Raw genomic sequence first — 13,727 nt, 5'->3', positions numbered from 1 at the left:
GACAAAACCTGAGGAGTAGGCGGAGAATGAACACTTGCAACAAAAGAGCACCAAAGACATAAGCTTGTGAGGGGCCAGGAGAATGGGGTGGGGGAGACTTCCTTCTGGAAACCTTTCAAATTTGAGCCTCTTAGAATGCACTTCCTGCATTCTGGAGTGCAAATTACCATATTTGAACAAAATCCTTTTCACTCTATACAGCTGCATGCAATGTATATCATCTGCCATGACCGAAAAGACCTTTTGCAAACGCTGTATTGTCATGCTTCAAATGTACTTAGCAAATCAGGCAGCTCACACCAAGTACTGGACTGCTGGGCCGCTGCGTCAAAAACTTGTGCGCTTGATTCTTGCCTTTGACATAGAATCACCTCAAAGGACAGGGAAACACAAATCGTTGCTGAAATAATTATTACAGTACTCAGAATTCAGGACAGTCTCTCTTTTATTTTCATGAACAAAATTCTGTGGGAATGTTCATCATGTTATTCGTAAAACTTGGGATAATTAAGTCAGTCACACAAGCCAATTATTTTAGCACTTTGAATGTTTACTCAAATCTGTGAATGTTTCATTCTTTTCATAGATAAGAAAAGTGCAAGAATCCTGAAATTTCAGTTTATGTGAAATGGGGAACCTTTTTCTTAACTTCAATTGTATAAAAAATGTGTTTTATGGGGCAAAAGTAGCCAGCGGAGGGCTGCTGGCTACTGGCTTGTAATGACAACCCTGACACAGTCTGTCTTCAAACTTGAAAAAACAAGTTCCAATATATTTCCATCCTTTGCACCCTTGGCTGCAGCCAACAAAGAATAGCTTAATTGCATTTCAGTGGTTATTGGAAACAAAACTACAACTTTTGCATTATTTTTGGTCTTGATTGATGCAAAGACAATTAGTGTTATGATGTTTGAGTCCCCCAAACGATGATAAAACTCAACAACAGAAGCTTTCAAAGCAGAACGCACAAAAATCACACGCAATTTTCATGTGCTTTAGAGTCTGATTTACTCATCATTAAAAATTTCTTTCTTTTTTTATTCTTCTTGGTTTTCTTTATAAAAAGTGTGAAGGAACACTTCATAGCAATTTTTTCAAAGTCAACTACAACATAACTAAGAACTATCTTTTTGCCTAATCCTTCCGCACGGAAAATTACTACATTAGTGGGCCAAAGCCAGGAGTTTCAGTGGCATGTAGTCGACAGAAACATAAATGTAGGAAAACCTTATGTTAAAATAATAGTGTATATGTTGTAGTTCAATTTTGTCCCCTGGTTGAAGTATATATTTTTGAACCACTATGAATTTTTTTATACCACCACCCATTGAAATCATTTTAAGATTACAGTGGAACCCTGATTTTACGATATGGCAAGGGGAGAGCAAAATCATATCGTTAAATTGAGATATCGTTGTAAACGAACTCCCGATTTAACAACTTGGCGACAAAGCAACCGGGATATGTTTGATAATTAATTTTTCTTAGTACAATCAAGAAAATTAATGATACCTGGAATGACTGGAAAAGGCAAAAAAGACTGACTAGAAAAAGAGAAAGAACACTAGAGATACTAGATAGCCATGGACATGTCTACGTATTCATTCAGATCCTATATTTGAGGGTATACATATACATGGTATACATGTAAGGACATCTGGGATGCAACTATTGGTGAAGTTTTGGATTGTGAGGTAAGCTTCCATATTGTGAAACCCAAATCAGTGAAACCCAAATTGCTCTCCTTTTTATAGAAATCTGGACAAGAAACCATTGTTTTGTTTTTACTTGGCCTCCTTAGAGCTAAATGTAGTTCTGACAAGCATGAGACAAGAAACCGCAACACCACAAATAATTTTGTTTTCCTGCAAACTGTAAGTTTAAAAACACAAATATCGCACACAGCAGGGTTTGAGATCACTGCAACACCGCAAGATGGAATTTTATTCACAGCAACACCATATTAAAAAATTAGCAACACCGCAAACCTCCATGTCCCCTCTCCAAAATACGTTGTTCTAGACGCCCTTTCTGTATTTTGTAATCATTTGTTATCGTTTTGCCAAAGCACGAGCCAAATAATCCTTATGATACCCATGCTGTTCACGTGAAGAGATTGCAAGAGATTACAAACGACCCGGAAAGCGGGAGTCATGTGCATTTGACACCGTCAAGCATATTTCGTTTATTCTTGAAGAATGGAGGAAGGATTTCAAAAACAATCACTGGAAAATGCACGAACAAAGGCATTGGGCCTAGAAATGCCAGCGACATACACTTTCTATAAAAAAAAACGTCTGAGCTGAACAAGCTACGAGAACTATTAACAGGCAAGGAGGGCAAGGATGACAAAGTACCTTCAATGCAGTGAAAGTAAACACTTTGACAAGCTGTTGACAGGCGGCAACGCAAGTTTTATGCCCTAAAGGACAAAGAATTACTGTAATTTCAGAAAACTTTATGTCATTGCTAGGTGTTTGTCATTCTTTTGCAGTATGTGATATTAATTATATCGCTGTCACAGGAAAAACTTTATGCTTGGGTCGCTAAATTTCCTTCGTTAAACCAGGAATATTCTGCTTCATACAATTTACTGTAACTTTTGCCGGGACACATAAAGTTGATTGCTAAATCAAATATCATTAGATCGATAATCGTAAAATCAGGGTTCCACCGTATTATGGTGGATTGTTGTCTCTGGTGCAGCATAAAAGACCAACAAATTTTAGTGATTAGGGCAAAAATGCTCCGCTTAGTGATTTTGGTTAACCCTTTCACCCCTAAACCGGCCATGCTTAGAACCTGTATTTTGGTCTGTCTAACACCAGACAATTTTACTTGTCAATGGGGAACCCCCAGGAGTCAATGGGTTAAGACCTTATTTTGAATACTGGTTAGTTAGCATTCATGTAAGGTTAGGGACACTGCCCGAATTTTAGGAATTAAAGTTAAGCTTTCAATTAATTTTAGTGATTAATAACGAACACTAGAAAGCATGATCGTATCGCACCAGCTTTATTTAACCTTCACTGGCTATCTGTGTTTGACCGCCTCTATTTTAAAATTTTATAATTGTTACATTTAAGGCTACATATGATGTCACCTAGCTATATTAGTAACTTAGTGTCTATTAAGTCATGTTCTGCTTATTCTCTCCGATCAAATTCTTCATTAATTTTGGACCGTCCCAAAGGGCGTATACTCTCTACATTGGGAGCTCGTTCTTTCTATGCTGCCGCCCCCACACTGTGGAACAGCCTCCCAGCAAATATTCGGGATATTACATCACTTAGTATTTTTAAGAAGAATCTGAAGACATACCTTTTTAGTCTAGCTTACAACAAGTAATTCTTAGCAGTGGCATTTGGGGGCTTAGGGGTGGTCAACTGTGCATTTTTCGTTTCGGGTTTTATTTTTTTTAATAGATTCTTGTAAAGCGCTTTTGATCATTTATCATGTTAAAAGGCGCTATATTAAGTGGAAATTATTAATTATTATTAGGGTTATGCACTGTATTATTTGAAACAGTTAGCATTCCAGGAGGTGTATTACAACTGCAGACCACATACTGCAGACTGTCTACAAATAGTGCTGATAAACAGTATTTAAGTCTTTAAGCACCCATTTGATTAGCACTGATAAACAGCATTTACATCTAAGTACTCACTTTATAATAGTAAGCTTTCAAAAATTGTGAGTACAGATTACCGGTAGTCAGCGGTGTACAGTCTGCAAGTGTCAGACACTGCATTCCTAGTAACGGATTGACTCACATTGTAGTGATTGGAATAATCTCTCATTTGAAGTGTTTAGTCTTAGGTAGCTCTGAATGAGCTTTCAAGATAGTTCTATCTCAGATTGCTTATTATTATTCTACAATAAAAAATGGGGATCACCCAGTTTATTTTTGAGATATAAGCAAGTAAAGACAAATGTAGGGTGTTCATGAAGAGCTCTCGTGTTGTCATGGTAATCTGTTACATCAAAATAGTAGGCACAAATTTTTTAAGCAATAATTGGTGTTTCATATGGTACCATAACAATGCTGTTGCATAATACAGAATAGTAGCTATAACCCTTCTAAGAAGAAGGTACCTGTATCTACTCGTGTATACACCTATTTCGCTCTGACGAAGGGCTAACACTCGAAACGTCAGCTTTTAGAATCTCTGTACGGTGGCCAATTTACATTATCAACTCTGTTGATAAAACCAAATTTTTATTTCAATTAAGGTTGCTCCGGACCCGTGATCCATGATGCTTGATCCATGTTTCATAGCACGCGGTGCATTGTGGTAGATCATAATTGGAAGTGGGAATTTCAACCTCTTTCAAACCAATGCGAGGGGAATGATAGAGACCATTAACATTTGCTTGAAAGTGTTATCAAACAATAAGAAAGCCGTTAAAGAGAGTTTTCAGCTCAAACAGGTGAACAAATTTTCAAGTGCGTCCGAGCTGAAAATCTGGATTTTAACAACTCACGGGGAGAAATTTGAAGCACCCACGTTTGGTTAGGGTTAATCCCCCAAGGTGTTATGAGATGTCAACACTCGTCGACACTTTAGACCTCCCGTACAGTTTGATTCGGGAATACAAACAGGTATCTTCACTTTATCGCGTGTTGAGTTTGCCATTTATTTGTAGTCGATGCAGTTGTGTTAAAGGAATATGGGAGGCGATTTCATCCCTACTAGGCCAGGAAATTCACGAAACGAGGAGAGAAGTCGAAACAGGAAAGTTCTCCCTGGGTGAGAAAAAGACTGGGCCTAAAGAAAAAAAGATTCCATCAAGGAAACAAAGAAAACTCAGCTCACTGCAAGTGACGAGGGCTAAATCTGCAATCAGGTATAAAATAATATCTATGCCTAATGATGCAGCACTGAATGCCTTTTCCTGCGAATTCAAAACTGTTTTGTCACAAACCGTCTTCAGGGGGCCTCGGATATTGGTGCAGGAAAGTGTGTCAGGCTTTTAAAAAATTCCATTGGTCAACTTCAAAGGTACATGTAGCCTATAAAGTGCTGATTGATATAGTACAATGATGAAATGATATATGAAATGGATCATATATGAACTGCAGATATGAAATCAAGCGAAGCTAGACGTTAGACAGTAAAATCTATAAGTGGCACTACTGGGAGTTAAAGGGTTAATGGGGACATAGTTTTTGAGTGAATCCAGCTGTTGTTAAGAACGCAATTTTTGCAATTGCGTAGAGAAGCCTGAATAATTCAGGACTTCAACGGGGTTTGAACCCGGGACCTTGCGATACCGGTGCGACACACTAACCAACTGAGCTACATGTACATGTATGAAGCCACTGACGTTGGGAGCTAGTCATTAGTGGGTTCTAATGTTCCTGCGAGGAATGAATCAATGATGAAATGATATATGAAATGGATCATATATGAACTGTGGATATGAAATCAAGTGAAGCTATGATCCTCGCAGTTATGAATGCAATTTTTGCAATTGCGTAGAGAAGCCTGAATAATTCAGGCCTTCAACAGGGTTTGAACCCGGGACCTCACAATACCGGTGCGACGCTCAAATGACCAGCTCCCAATGTCAGTGACTTCACAGCTCAGTTGGTAAGAGCCTGAATTATTCAGGCTTCTCTATGCAATTGCAAAAATTGGATTCATAACTGCGAGGATCATAGCTTCACTTGATGATATCGTACAGTTTGTTTGGTTGTGCGTGATAATGCAAAGACGCGTAAATCAGCAAAGTGAACATGTATGGTTTTGAGTTTGAAGCCATAAAAAACTTAAAATGCTCATATATTCAGATTCTTCATTTTATCACCTTTTCGGTGATATACGGTTTGCTGAAGTTTTATCGAAAATAATGTGCTTACGAAAGATTTCCCGGGAGACACCCCAAAAGGTAGCAGTTACCTTAAATCTGCGGTTAAACGCGCATTTTTTCTCGTTTATGAAGATTTCTTTTGAGACTCCGCTACAGCCAACAATCACGCATTGTTTAATCTCTCTCTCGCAAATTGAAGTTGACTTTTGTCACCTTTTTACATACTGTAAACGTCCATGTATAAGTCGCACCTTTTTTCACAAAATTCAAGCCATAAATAAAGGGTGCGGCTTATCCATGGATACATCTGTGTTTGGAGTTTTAAAACACCTAATTAATATTCATACAACTTCTTAAGATCTCAGTAAAGAAACATAAAAGAAACTTAGAGCATGTTGCTGTTGTTGATTGACTTTTTAATGAGTGGTGGCTCCTAAAGGAGCCGTTTGTGTCTTCGAGTGTTTATCGGCGAATCTTGCTCTCCAAGAGTTCTTTCAAGCGCTTAATTTTTGCTTTACTCGAACAAGTAAGTCACTTACACGCATACCTTTCTGCCACGTGCGATAAAATACCACAAAATTCCATAAAATATTCGACAAAATACCACAAAATTCGCCGTAAATGGCAGACTGTTTCTAAGCACTTGTTCGTTTTGTTTCAATATCGAAGGAATTTCAACTTTATGGTGAAACCTTGATTGTTTGTCCTTGTTGGTTTATAGCAATAGAACGTTTCTGGAACTTCAAACTTTATTGTATTACATTTTTTTCCAAAATCGGCGCTTCTAAATTTGGGGTGCGGCTTATCTATGGATGCGGCTTATACACGGATGTTTACCGTACTAAAAACACAATCCAAAGGTGCGAAAATGAATAACAAAGGTTAAACGCATTGAAAATAAACTAGTTTGCAAATGCAAATTGGTTTTATCTGCAAACGCCTTGACTCTTCGTTCTCAACGCCTTGTCGACACATTTAATGGTTCACTTATCTTTGAGCAGTACAGTAGCATGATAATTATTGTTTTGGTACCATATATCATCATAGTGCCATGGTAGATGTCTTATGTAAATAGCCCCCTGAGAAGACATGTGGTTACTACTATTTAAAATACTCCCAGAAAGATTGAAAGATAATAAAACAGAATCAAGAAACATTGGCTTTGAGGCTGAAATGTTGATCATTTTCAAGTTCCCTAACCACCCCAAGTTTGAGACTTCACTCTGAGCCTCTAACAGCTTTGTAACACAAAATTTCACTGAAGTTAAGCCCTGTCGGGCGGGGTTAGTATTTGGATGGGTGACCTCAAAACATAGGACAAACAACGTACAGAAGTTTTCATGAAGTGTCAAACAAGAATAAGATATTTTGCCATCAGCAACAACAAAATTTGCAACATGAAAACAAGTTAAATTTTGAACCGAGAATATATAAAGTAACCACCAGCGAAAAACATTTTGGGATATTTTTGCTCCGTTCAATTTTTCTATAGTACTTTTGGCTGCACAAGTAAATCGCAAAATCTAAAGTGACATTGAATTCAGTGGGTGCTGTGATCAGGTTACTTTGCATGTTTACTTTTTTTTTTTTCCCCAAGTGTTTTAATTAAATTAAAGATTGGCAAGAAATGTGCAAATTCAACACAAAAATCGCAATAGCCCAACTCTTGAGGTTGTTGACCATTGTTTCTGCAAAGTCAAAAATCTAGACGAGGTTTTTTATCACCAGGTAATTCAATCGTTTTGGAAATAGCAGCTGCTTTATTATTCACCAGCGTCACAAATTCATGCTGATTTTGGAGCTCATGTTGTTGAAACTCCAGCTCACTTCCACCAGACCTGTTTACATGTATGTTCGTGAGTTATGCACGCGCTACAGGCGTATTTGCCACCACGGTCTTACAATCACTCACTCTTACAAACCTGGTGACATAGTGTGTAGTGCACAGCACTTATAAAGTGCACTATCACAAAAATTCTGACAAAATTCATACCCGTGGTACTTCATTCTGTCAAGTTAAGAGCCAATACCAATGACATTGTGCCTTACTTACATACAGTCATGTAAATATATTTGTAATTTTGATATTCTTAGCAAAAATTAAATAGAGAAAAGGAGTGAAAATTATTATTTGCCAATTTCTTTAGGAGTTCATGAGCGATGCTTGCTTTACATTATACTTCTACAGCTCTGTTTTGTTTGGTTTGAGATTGAGATTAAGACTGATCACACTGATAAGGCAACGATATAGAGTTTAAAATGTTTCAGAATTATTGAAGAATGTTGACACAGAAATGCAAGCAGAAATGCAGGCTATAATGATGTAATGTACAATAATATTGCTGGTGGACATAGAAAAGGAGCTAGTGAGAGATCTTTTGTTTTCATCCACCAACATGGTGGCCATGACGAAACGTGAAAACCATCTATTGCAGTAAGAAATGTCATTTTTGGTACACCAAATATAAGTATAAGAAACATGACATCATCGCAGCAATGTTAGTATCCCAAAGTGATTGCCTAATATTTGAAAAACATGGCTGTTTATTAGTTTTAAGAGGGTACAAGGGACTTCTTGCTATCAAGATATGACTAAATTTTTAATTCTTTATATTTATGCATATAATCTTAGTTTTAATGATTGTTATTTATTCATTTCTTATTTCACGATTTTGTAGAATATATTTATATATATAGATATTTTTTTTATTTTTATTCTTTTTTTTTAATAAAAGGTGGTCTGCCTTTGGATGGGGTCTAGGAGTCTTTTGTATACTATCCTTATGATGATGTTGTTTATTGTCATTGAGCTGTAATAAATAAATAAATGAGTAAAAAAAAAATACTCCATTGTAGAAATGGTTTTCAACTTTGCCAAAGAAATGGTTGGAAAAATATTCTATAGTACATGTACATCATAAGAGATATACCAGTAACCAGAATTCCCACATGAAATTTAAAACAGTGGTGTAGGCAACTAATTAAGAACAACATTACCCAGAGAATAAACAACCCTTTCAATTGTTGTGGTAGGATTAAGTCACTACAAAAATGCAAAAGTTTGAATGACTCATTCCATCATCTTAGTTAATTCACTGCTGTGCATTTTACCGAGTTCAGATATTTGCATGAAGTTTATGTAAGAATTTTCTAGTAACGCTTCATGGATTCCCTTTTAATCAATGATCATACAAATAAGACAAAAAAAGTTTAAATCATTTAAAAGGAGGTTAAACATATAGGAACGACACCAAAATTAACAAATTAATATTAAGGACCCACGGCTAAAATACTCTGAAATTTTCATTTAAAGCACTGTATACAACCACCACAGCCAATTTTTGCCTTGAGTTCAAAAAATGTAATCATTTTCCCACTCAAATCTAAAAGGAAAAGAGCATGCATTCTTTATAGACGAAAATCCACTTACCATAAAGCGACCTTTTCTGTTAAATACAATGCTTTGTATCTACTTCACGAATATTTTCATTGAACTTTGATCAAAATCGTAAGAGCCAATAAAACCACAAATAAACGGACAACACATAAGGATTCGATTCTAGTTTAATAAGTCAGGCAGACTCATAACCAGAAATTCGAAAGCTGGAGTTTTTTCCAGTTCCTTGAAATGCAAATATCGCTTTAGCTTAAGAAAATAAAATCGCACAACAATTTGGTCATCATGCACTCAACTCATGCTCACCTACGTCGTCGGAAAGACGGACCATCAGTCTCAAGACGTGATAAACTTCTTCCTTCGTTTTACTCGCCCTAAGCGCATCTTGGCAACATCTCGCGGCCCTCTGCCTGCAGAAAAAAAAACTCATGTTCTTGATGGAAAAATGGAGGAAAGGCCACACACTGCAAAAAGTAGAAAGAAGTATGCAGGCATGTGATGCAAGCGATCGCAGGAGACGATGAAACCAATGAAAACTCACCGATTAGCGATAATGTCACTCAGCATGAACCGCTCCATTCGGACAATCGGGCTAACAGACTCTTCTGAGGTGACGTAACCCTGCAAGGACGACTCCTCTTGCTCCATTTCGTATCTCTCTGTAAAATCCAAAGGAGAGTATTCCCTTAGAATGACTAATGATCCACCGCTAAATTTGAAAACGCAAAAGACGATGCCGTTTTGTAAACATTCTGGTGTTTTAAACAGCACGCAAGTCTTTGATATGTACCGTCCTCTTGGTCCTCCTCTTCTGGACCATCAGCGTTTTCTATATGGAAGTGAATATCTAAAAGGAAGAGGCGAATAAGAAATAAAACGCGACGAACACATCGTTAGAATTCATCACCTACCCGCCATCTTGGAAGGGGCTATCTAAAATGGCTACCAGTCACGTGATTACTCAATTGGAACCAGCCCACTCGCCGAGCCTGAAGAGTAGTTGAATTTCTTTTCCTTAACGGCAACACAATGCACGTGAGAGAGAAAGAGAGATTAGTCAACTCTGGGGTAAGCGCACAGTGCCTTGATTGTGCCATTAAGACCAAGCCAAACGATAAATGTTGGTCATTGTTGGAAGATCAACTTGATCGTCCAACACTAATTTGTATGGATAAACCAACATTTCAGCGTTTGAAATGACCACCGTGTTTCATGACTATTCAACATCTTGGGTAAAGGGTAAATGGTGAAGGGTAAAGGGCAAAGGGTAATAGGCAATATTTTGAACCAAAAAGATAATATCGCTTGTGGTAATTCTTAAGTCACGGGTCAGGTTGTTCATAAATACTAACCCGTTACCCGTTACCCTTTACCCTTTACCATTGGAAAAAGGCTGCCGTCTGCCGGTGGCTATAGCCAACGGGATTGCGGCTAAAGAGACCCTCTAAGTCCAGCAACAACAATTGTCCCAATCGGTGAATTTCAAAGCTGATATATCACTGGACGAATTTATTTTCCACTTCCCACATTTTTAGCGAAAGTTCCACATGTTCAAAGGATCGACCACTAATGCGAATTTCCCTGACAACCTGGATGTAATTTCTTAGCAGGACACCGACTCTGTCGTCATTTGCATAAATTCGGATTGTATGGTAGAACATAATCATCTGGACAAATATCGCGAATAAAATAATCGTCATAGTCGTTTCCACGCAGTCAGGTTTCAGTAATTGCAGCAATATCAAAATTAGGATCGTTAACAAAGTCGTGGATGTTTCTGGTTTGATCTTGCATTGAGGAGACAAAAAACAGCTCCCGGTGAAGCTCTTTCCATAGCCTTGGAACTACATGGAATATTGTTACATCATCATAAACGATTTTTCTACTAGTAAACACTGGGCGCAAATCACTTCCAATAGGCAACTTTCACGATAGCGTCATTTGACTACATCTAGAATTCAGTTTGTTTTTCTTTTCTTATTAAAATTTTGTATTCCCAGTGAGGTAAAAATAACAATAGCTCCAATTAGCATGAGACAAGCAAAACCCGAAGGATTCTGGTACTTGTATTCAAATGGCGTCATCACAGTCCGGGAGCATATGTCATTTACAGATAAATTTAGGGTGCGTTCGAATGACCGTAATCCGGAATAGGAATACATGGAATATCACTTAGAAATCCTTTGTTTTTCCGGAGATTCACATTCAAATTGTCAAACATCTGCTAAAATGCTATTTTGAACATAGTCCCTAGCAACGAGCTGACGTCATTAGTATCATAGCAACGCGACCGGAAATGAAAGTTCAGGAAGCGGGAGGCACATGGTTGAAAGATATAAGGAATTAACTTATGTAGCCTCGTTTCCATGGTGACAAATTTAAGCTATTTTTAAAACCCCTTATAATTGACCTCGGTGCAAGTTACACAAGTGCCACCAAATATTTTTGCATTATTTAGGGTTCAATTAAGATATCTAGACTAGTGGCTTGCTTGCTTCACAAAATTCCCACGGGACTTTTTTAAATGACATATGCAACATTGACAACATTAAATTCACAATTGAGTTTGAACAAAACGATGAAATTCCATTCCTTGATATCCTTATGAAACGCAATCGTGACAGCTCCTTCTCAACATCAATCTATCGAAAGAAGACATTCATCGGTCTTTACACCAAGTGGGACTCTTTTACTCCGCATAAATACACATAAACCTAGTCCGCACTTTCTGAATTGATAGGCATTTTCAAGGAGCATAACTTTCTTCACGAGCTTAGCTCGCAAGTCCCTGAAGCAACTGTTTCTAAACGTCCTACTCGCCTTTGCGGCAGATGGGCCAAGTTTGTTGAAGGAAAACTGATATTGTCAACCTGGCATTCATGTGCAAATTGGCTAGAGAATCAGTGATTCCAAGCAGCGGTGGATGCCAGAGAAGAGAGAGTGGAAGCGTTCAGATACATCTAAAGTTGATAGGCGTAAGCCAGCTGACAAATCCCAACCTGGGCTGTTTGCAGGAGCCACGGGAGAATATTTACGCGCCAGCTGTGGAACAAAGTGCCCAATTCACCAGTCCTCTAATCACACTTTGCAAGAGTGCAAACGATTTCAGGGAATGTTGACTAGCGAGAAGGAGAAAGTTGTCGAGGAACACAAACTATGCTTATGTTGTCTATTACCCGGTCATCGTCTGCGTAAATGTCGTAGTAAGAAGAGATGCAAAGTTGAAAACTGTGACATGCGTCATAATACCCTTGTACATAAAGTCGACTTGAGATTTATTGAACGGGCAAAAGCGAAACGTGAATCAGAACAAGTGCCAGAAGTTGACAGAAACCCAGCTCCTGTCTCCCTGGAAGGTAGAGACTCATCACCACGTCAGGCTGTGGGGCCTCTTGAGGAGTATCAACAATCAGCGTACACAGGTTGTGAGACTGGTAGTCTTGCTTTGGTTGAAGTACTTCCCATAGTTGTCTTTGGAGAAACAGGAAAACAGCAGGTGATGGCATTGCGTGACTCAGGCTGTAACACAACGCTTATAAATGAAAGCTTAGCGCTCTCACTTGGGCTTCAAGGAAAAGAGGTAGATCTCGAAATTCAAGAAGTAAATGCGCAGAAGGTGTTTGCTTACCAGCACATCAAGAAATGCCATGTCGCATGAGTCGGAAAAGAGGAAGTCAAGTACTCCTTGCGAGATGTGAGGTGGTCAACAATCAAGTATGAGTATCAACATCTGAAGAACTTAGACTTGCGTGACACTGACACGGGTCCAGTGCAACTCATAATTGGAACTAACAACTCTGACTTGATTCTACCAACACAAATTCTGAAACCCTCAGGTCAACCGGAACTTGACAGGGTACCTTATGCTGTTGAGACCCCACTTGGATGGGCGGTGACTAATTCGTTACCTGGTGAGCGAAGAGGAGCATCTCCATACAATGGGTTCAAAGTGTATAAAAGAAGTTCAGTTGAAAATGAGGAGCTGAAGCAGCTGGTCATGGCTCAGTCAGAGATAGAAACCTTGGGCGTGGTCAAGCTAGCTGATCCAACCCGTTCGATTGAGGACAAGCGAGCATTGTCACTGATGGAAAAGACAACCTTTAAGAGTGTGAATGAAGATGCGTATGTGTCAGGTCTACTGTGGAGAGATGAGGAACCATCTCTGCCCAACAATTACGGAATGGCAAAGAGGAGGCTACAATCCCTAGAGAAGAAGTTTGAGAGCTGTCCCGAGATCAGAGAGAGATATGCAAAGTCAATCCAGGATGACGTTGAGAAGGGCTATGTGAAGAAACTGAGTGAAGGGGAAGTACGGTGCGATAGTAAAGTGACTTGGTACTTACCACACAGATTTGTCATTAATCCCAAAAAACCTGATCGCCTCAGAAGAGTCTACGATGCATCAGCAAAATTCATGGGACAAAGTTTGAACGATAAGATCTACACAGGACCAGATCTTCTGTCCTCTCTGTTTGGAGTTTTCCTCAGGTTTTGCGAAGGAAGAATTGCAATGGCC

General features: G+C 38.6%; 1 protein-coding gene and 1 pseudogene across 1 annotated transcript in view; one reads left to right on the top strand and one right to left on the bottom strand.

Annotated features, from left to right (window-relative positions):
• Positions 1–10,165, bottom strand: part of LOC138022305 (serine/threonine-protein phosphatase 4 regulatory subunit 1-like) — a 63,567-nt gene extending 53,402 nt beyond the window's left edge. Inside the window, 4 exon segments of the mRNA XM_068869412.1 lie at positions 9,518–9,621; positions 9,753–9,870; positions 10,002–10,058; positions 10,123–10,165. Coding sequence (XP_068725513.1) covers positions 9,518–9,621; positions 9,753–9,870; positions 10,002–10,058; positions 10,123–10,129 — 286 coding nt within the window. The 5' untranslated portion in view covers positions 10,130–10,165.
• A 1,969-nt stretch (positions 10,166–12,134) lies between these two features.
• On the top strand, positions 12,135–13,363 carry LOC138019054 (uncharacterized; annotated as a pseudogene).
• The last annotated feature ends 364 nt before the right edge of the window (positions 13,364–13,727 follow it).

The sequence above is a fragment of the Montipora capricornis genome, chromosome 10 (assembly GCF_036669925.1).
Source record: "Montipora capricornis isolate CH-2021 chromosome 10, ASM3666992v2, whole genome shotgun sequence".
Taxonomy (NCBI): Eukaryota; Metazoa; Cnidaria; class Anthozoa; order Scleractinia; family Acroporidae; genus Montipora; species Montipora capricornis.
The sequence above is the reverse complement of the archived record's forward strand: the minus strand, read 5'-3'. Positions and strand labels throughout refer to the sequence as shown.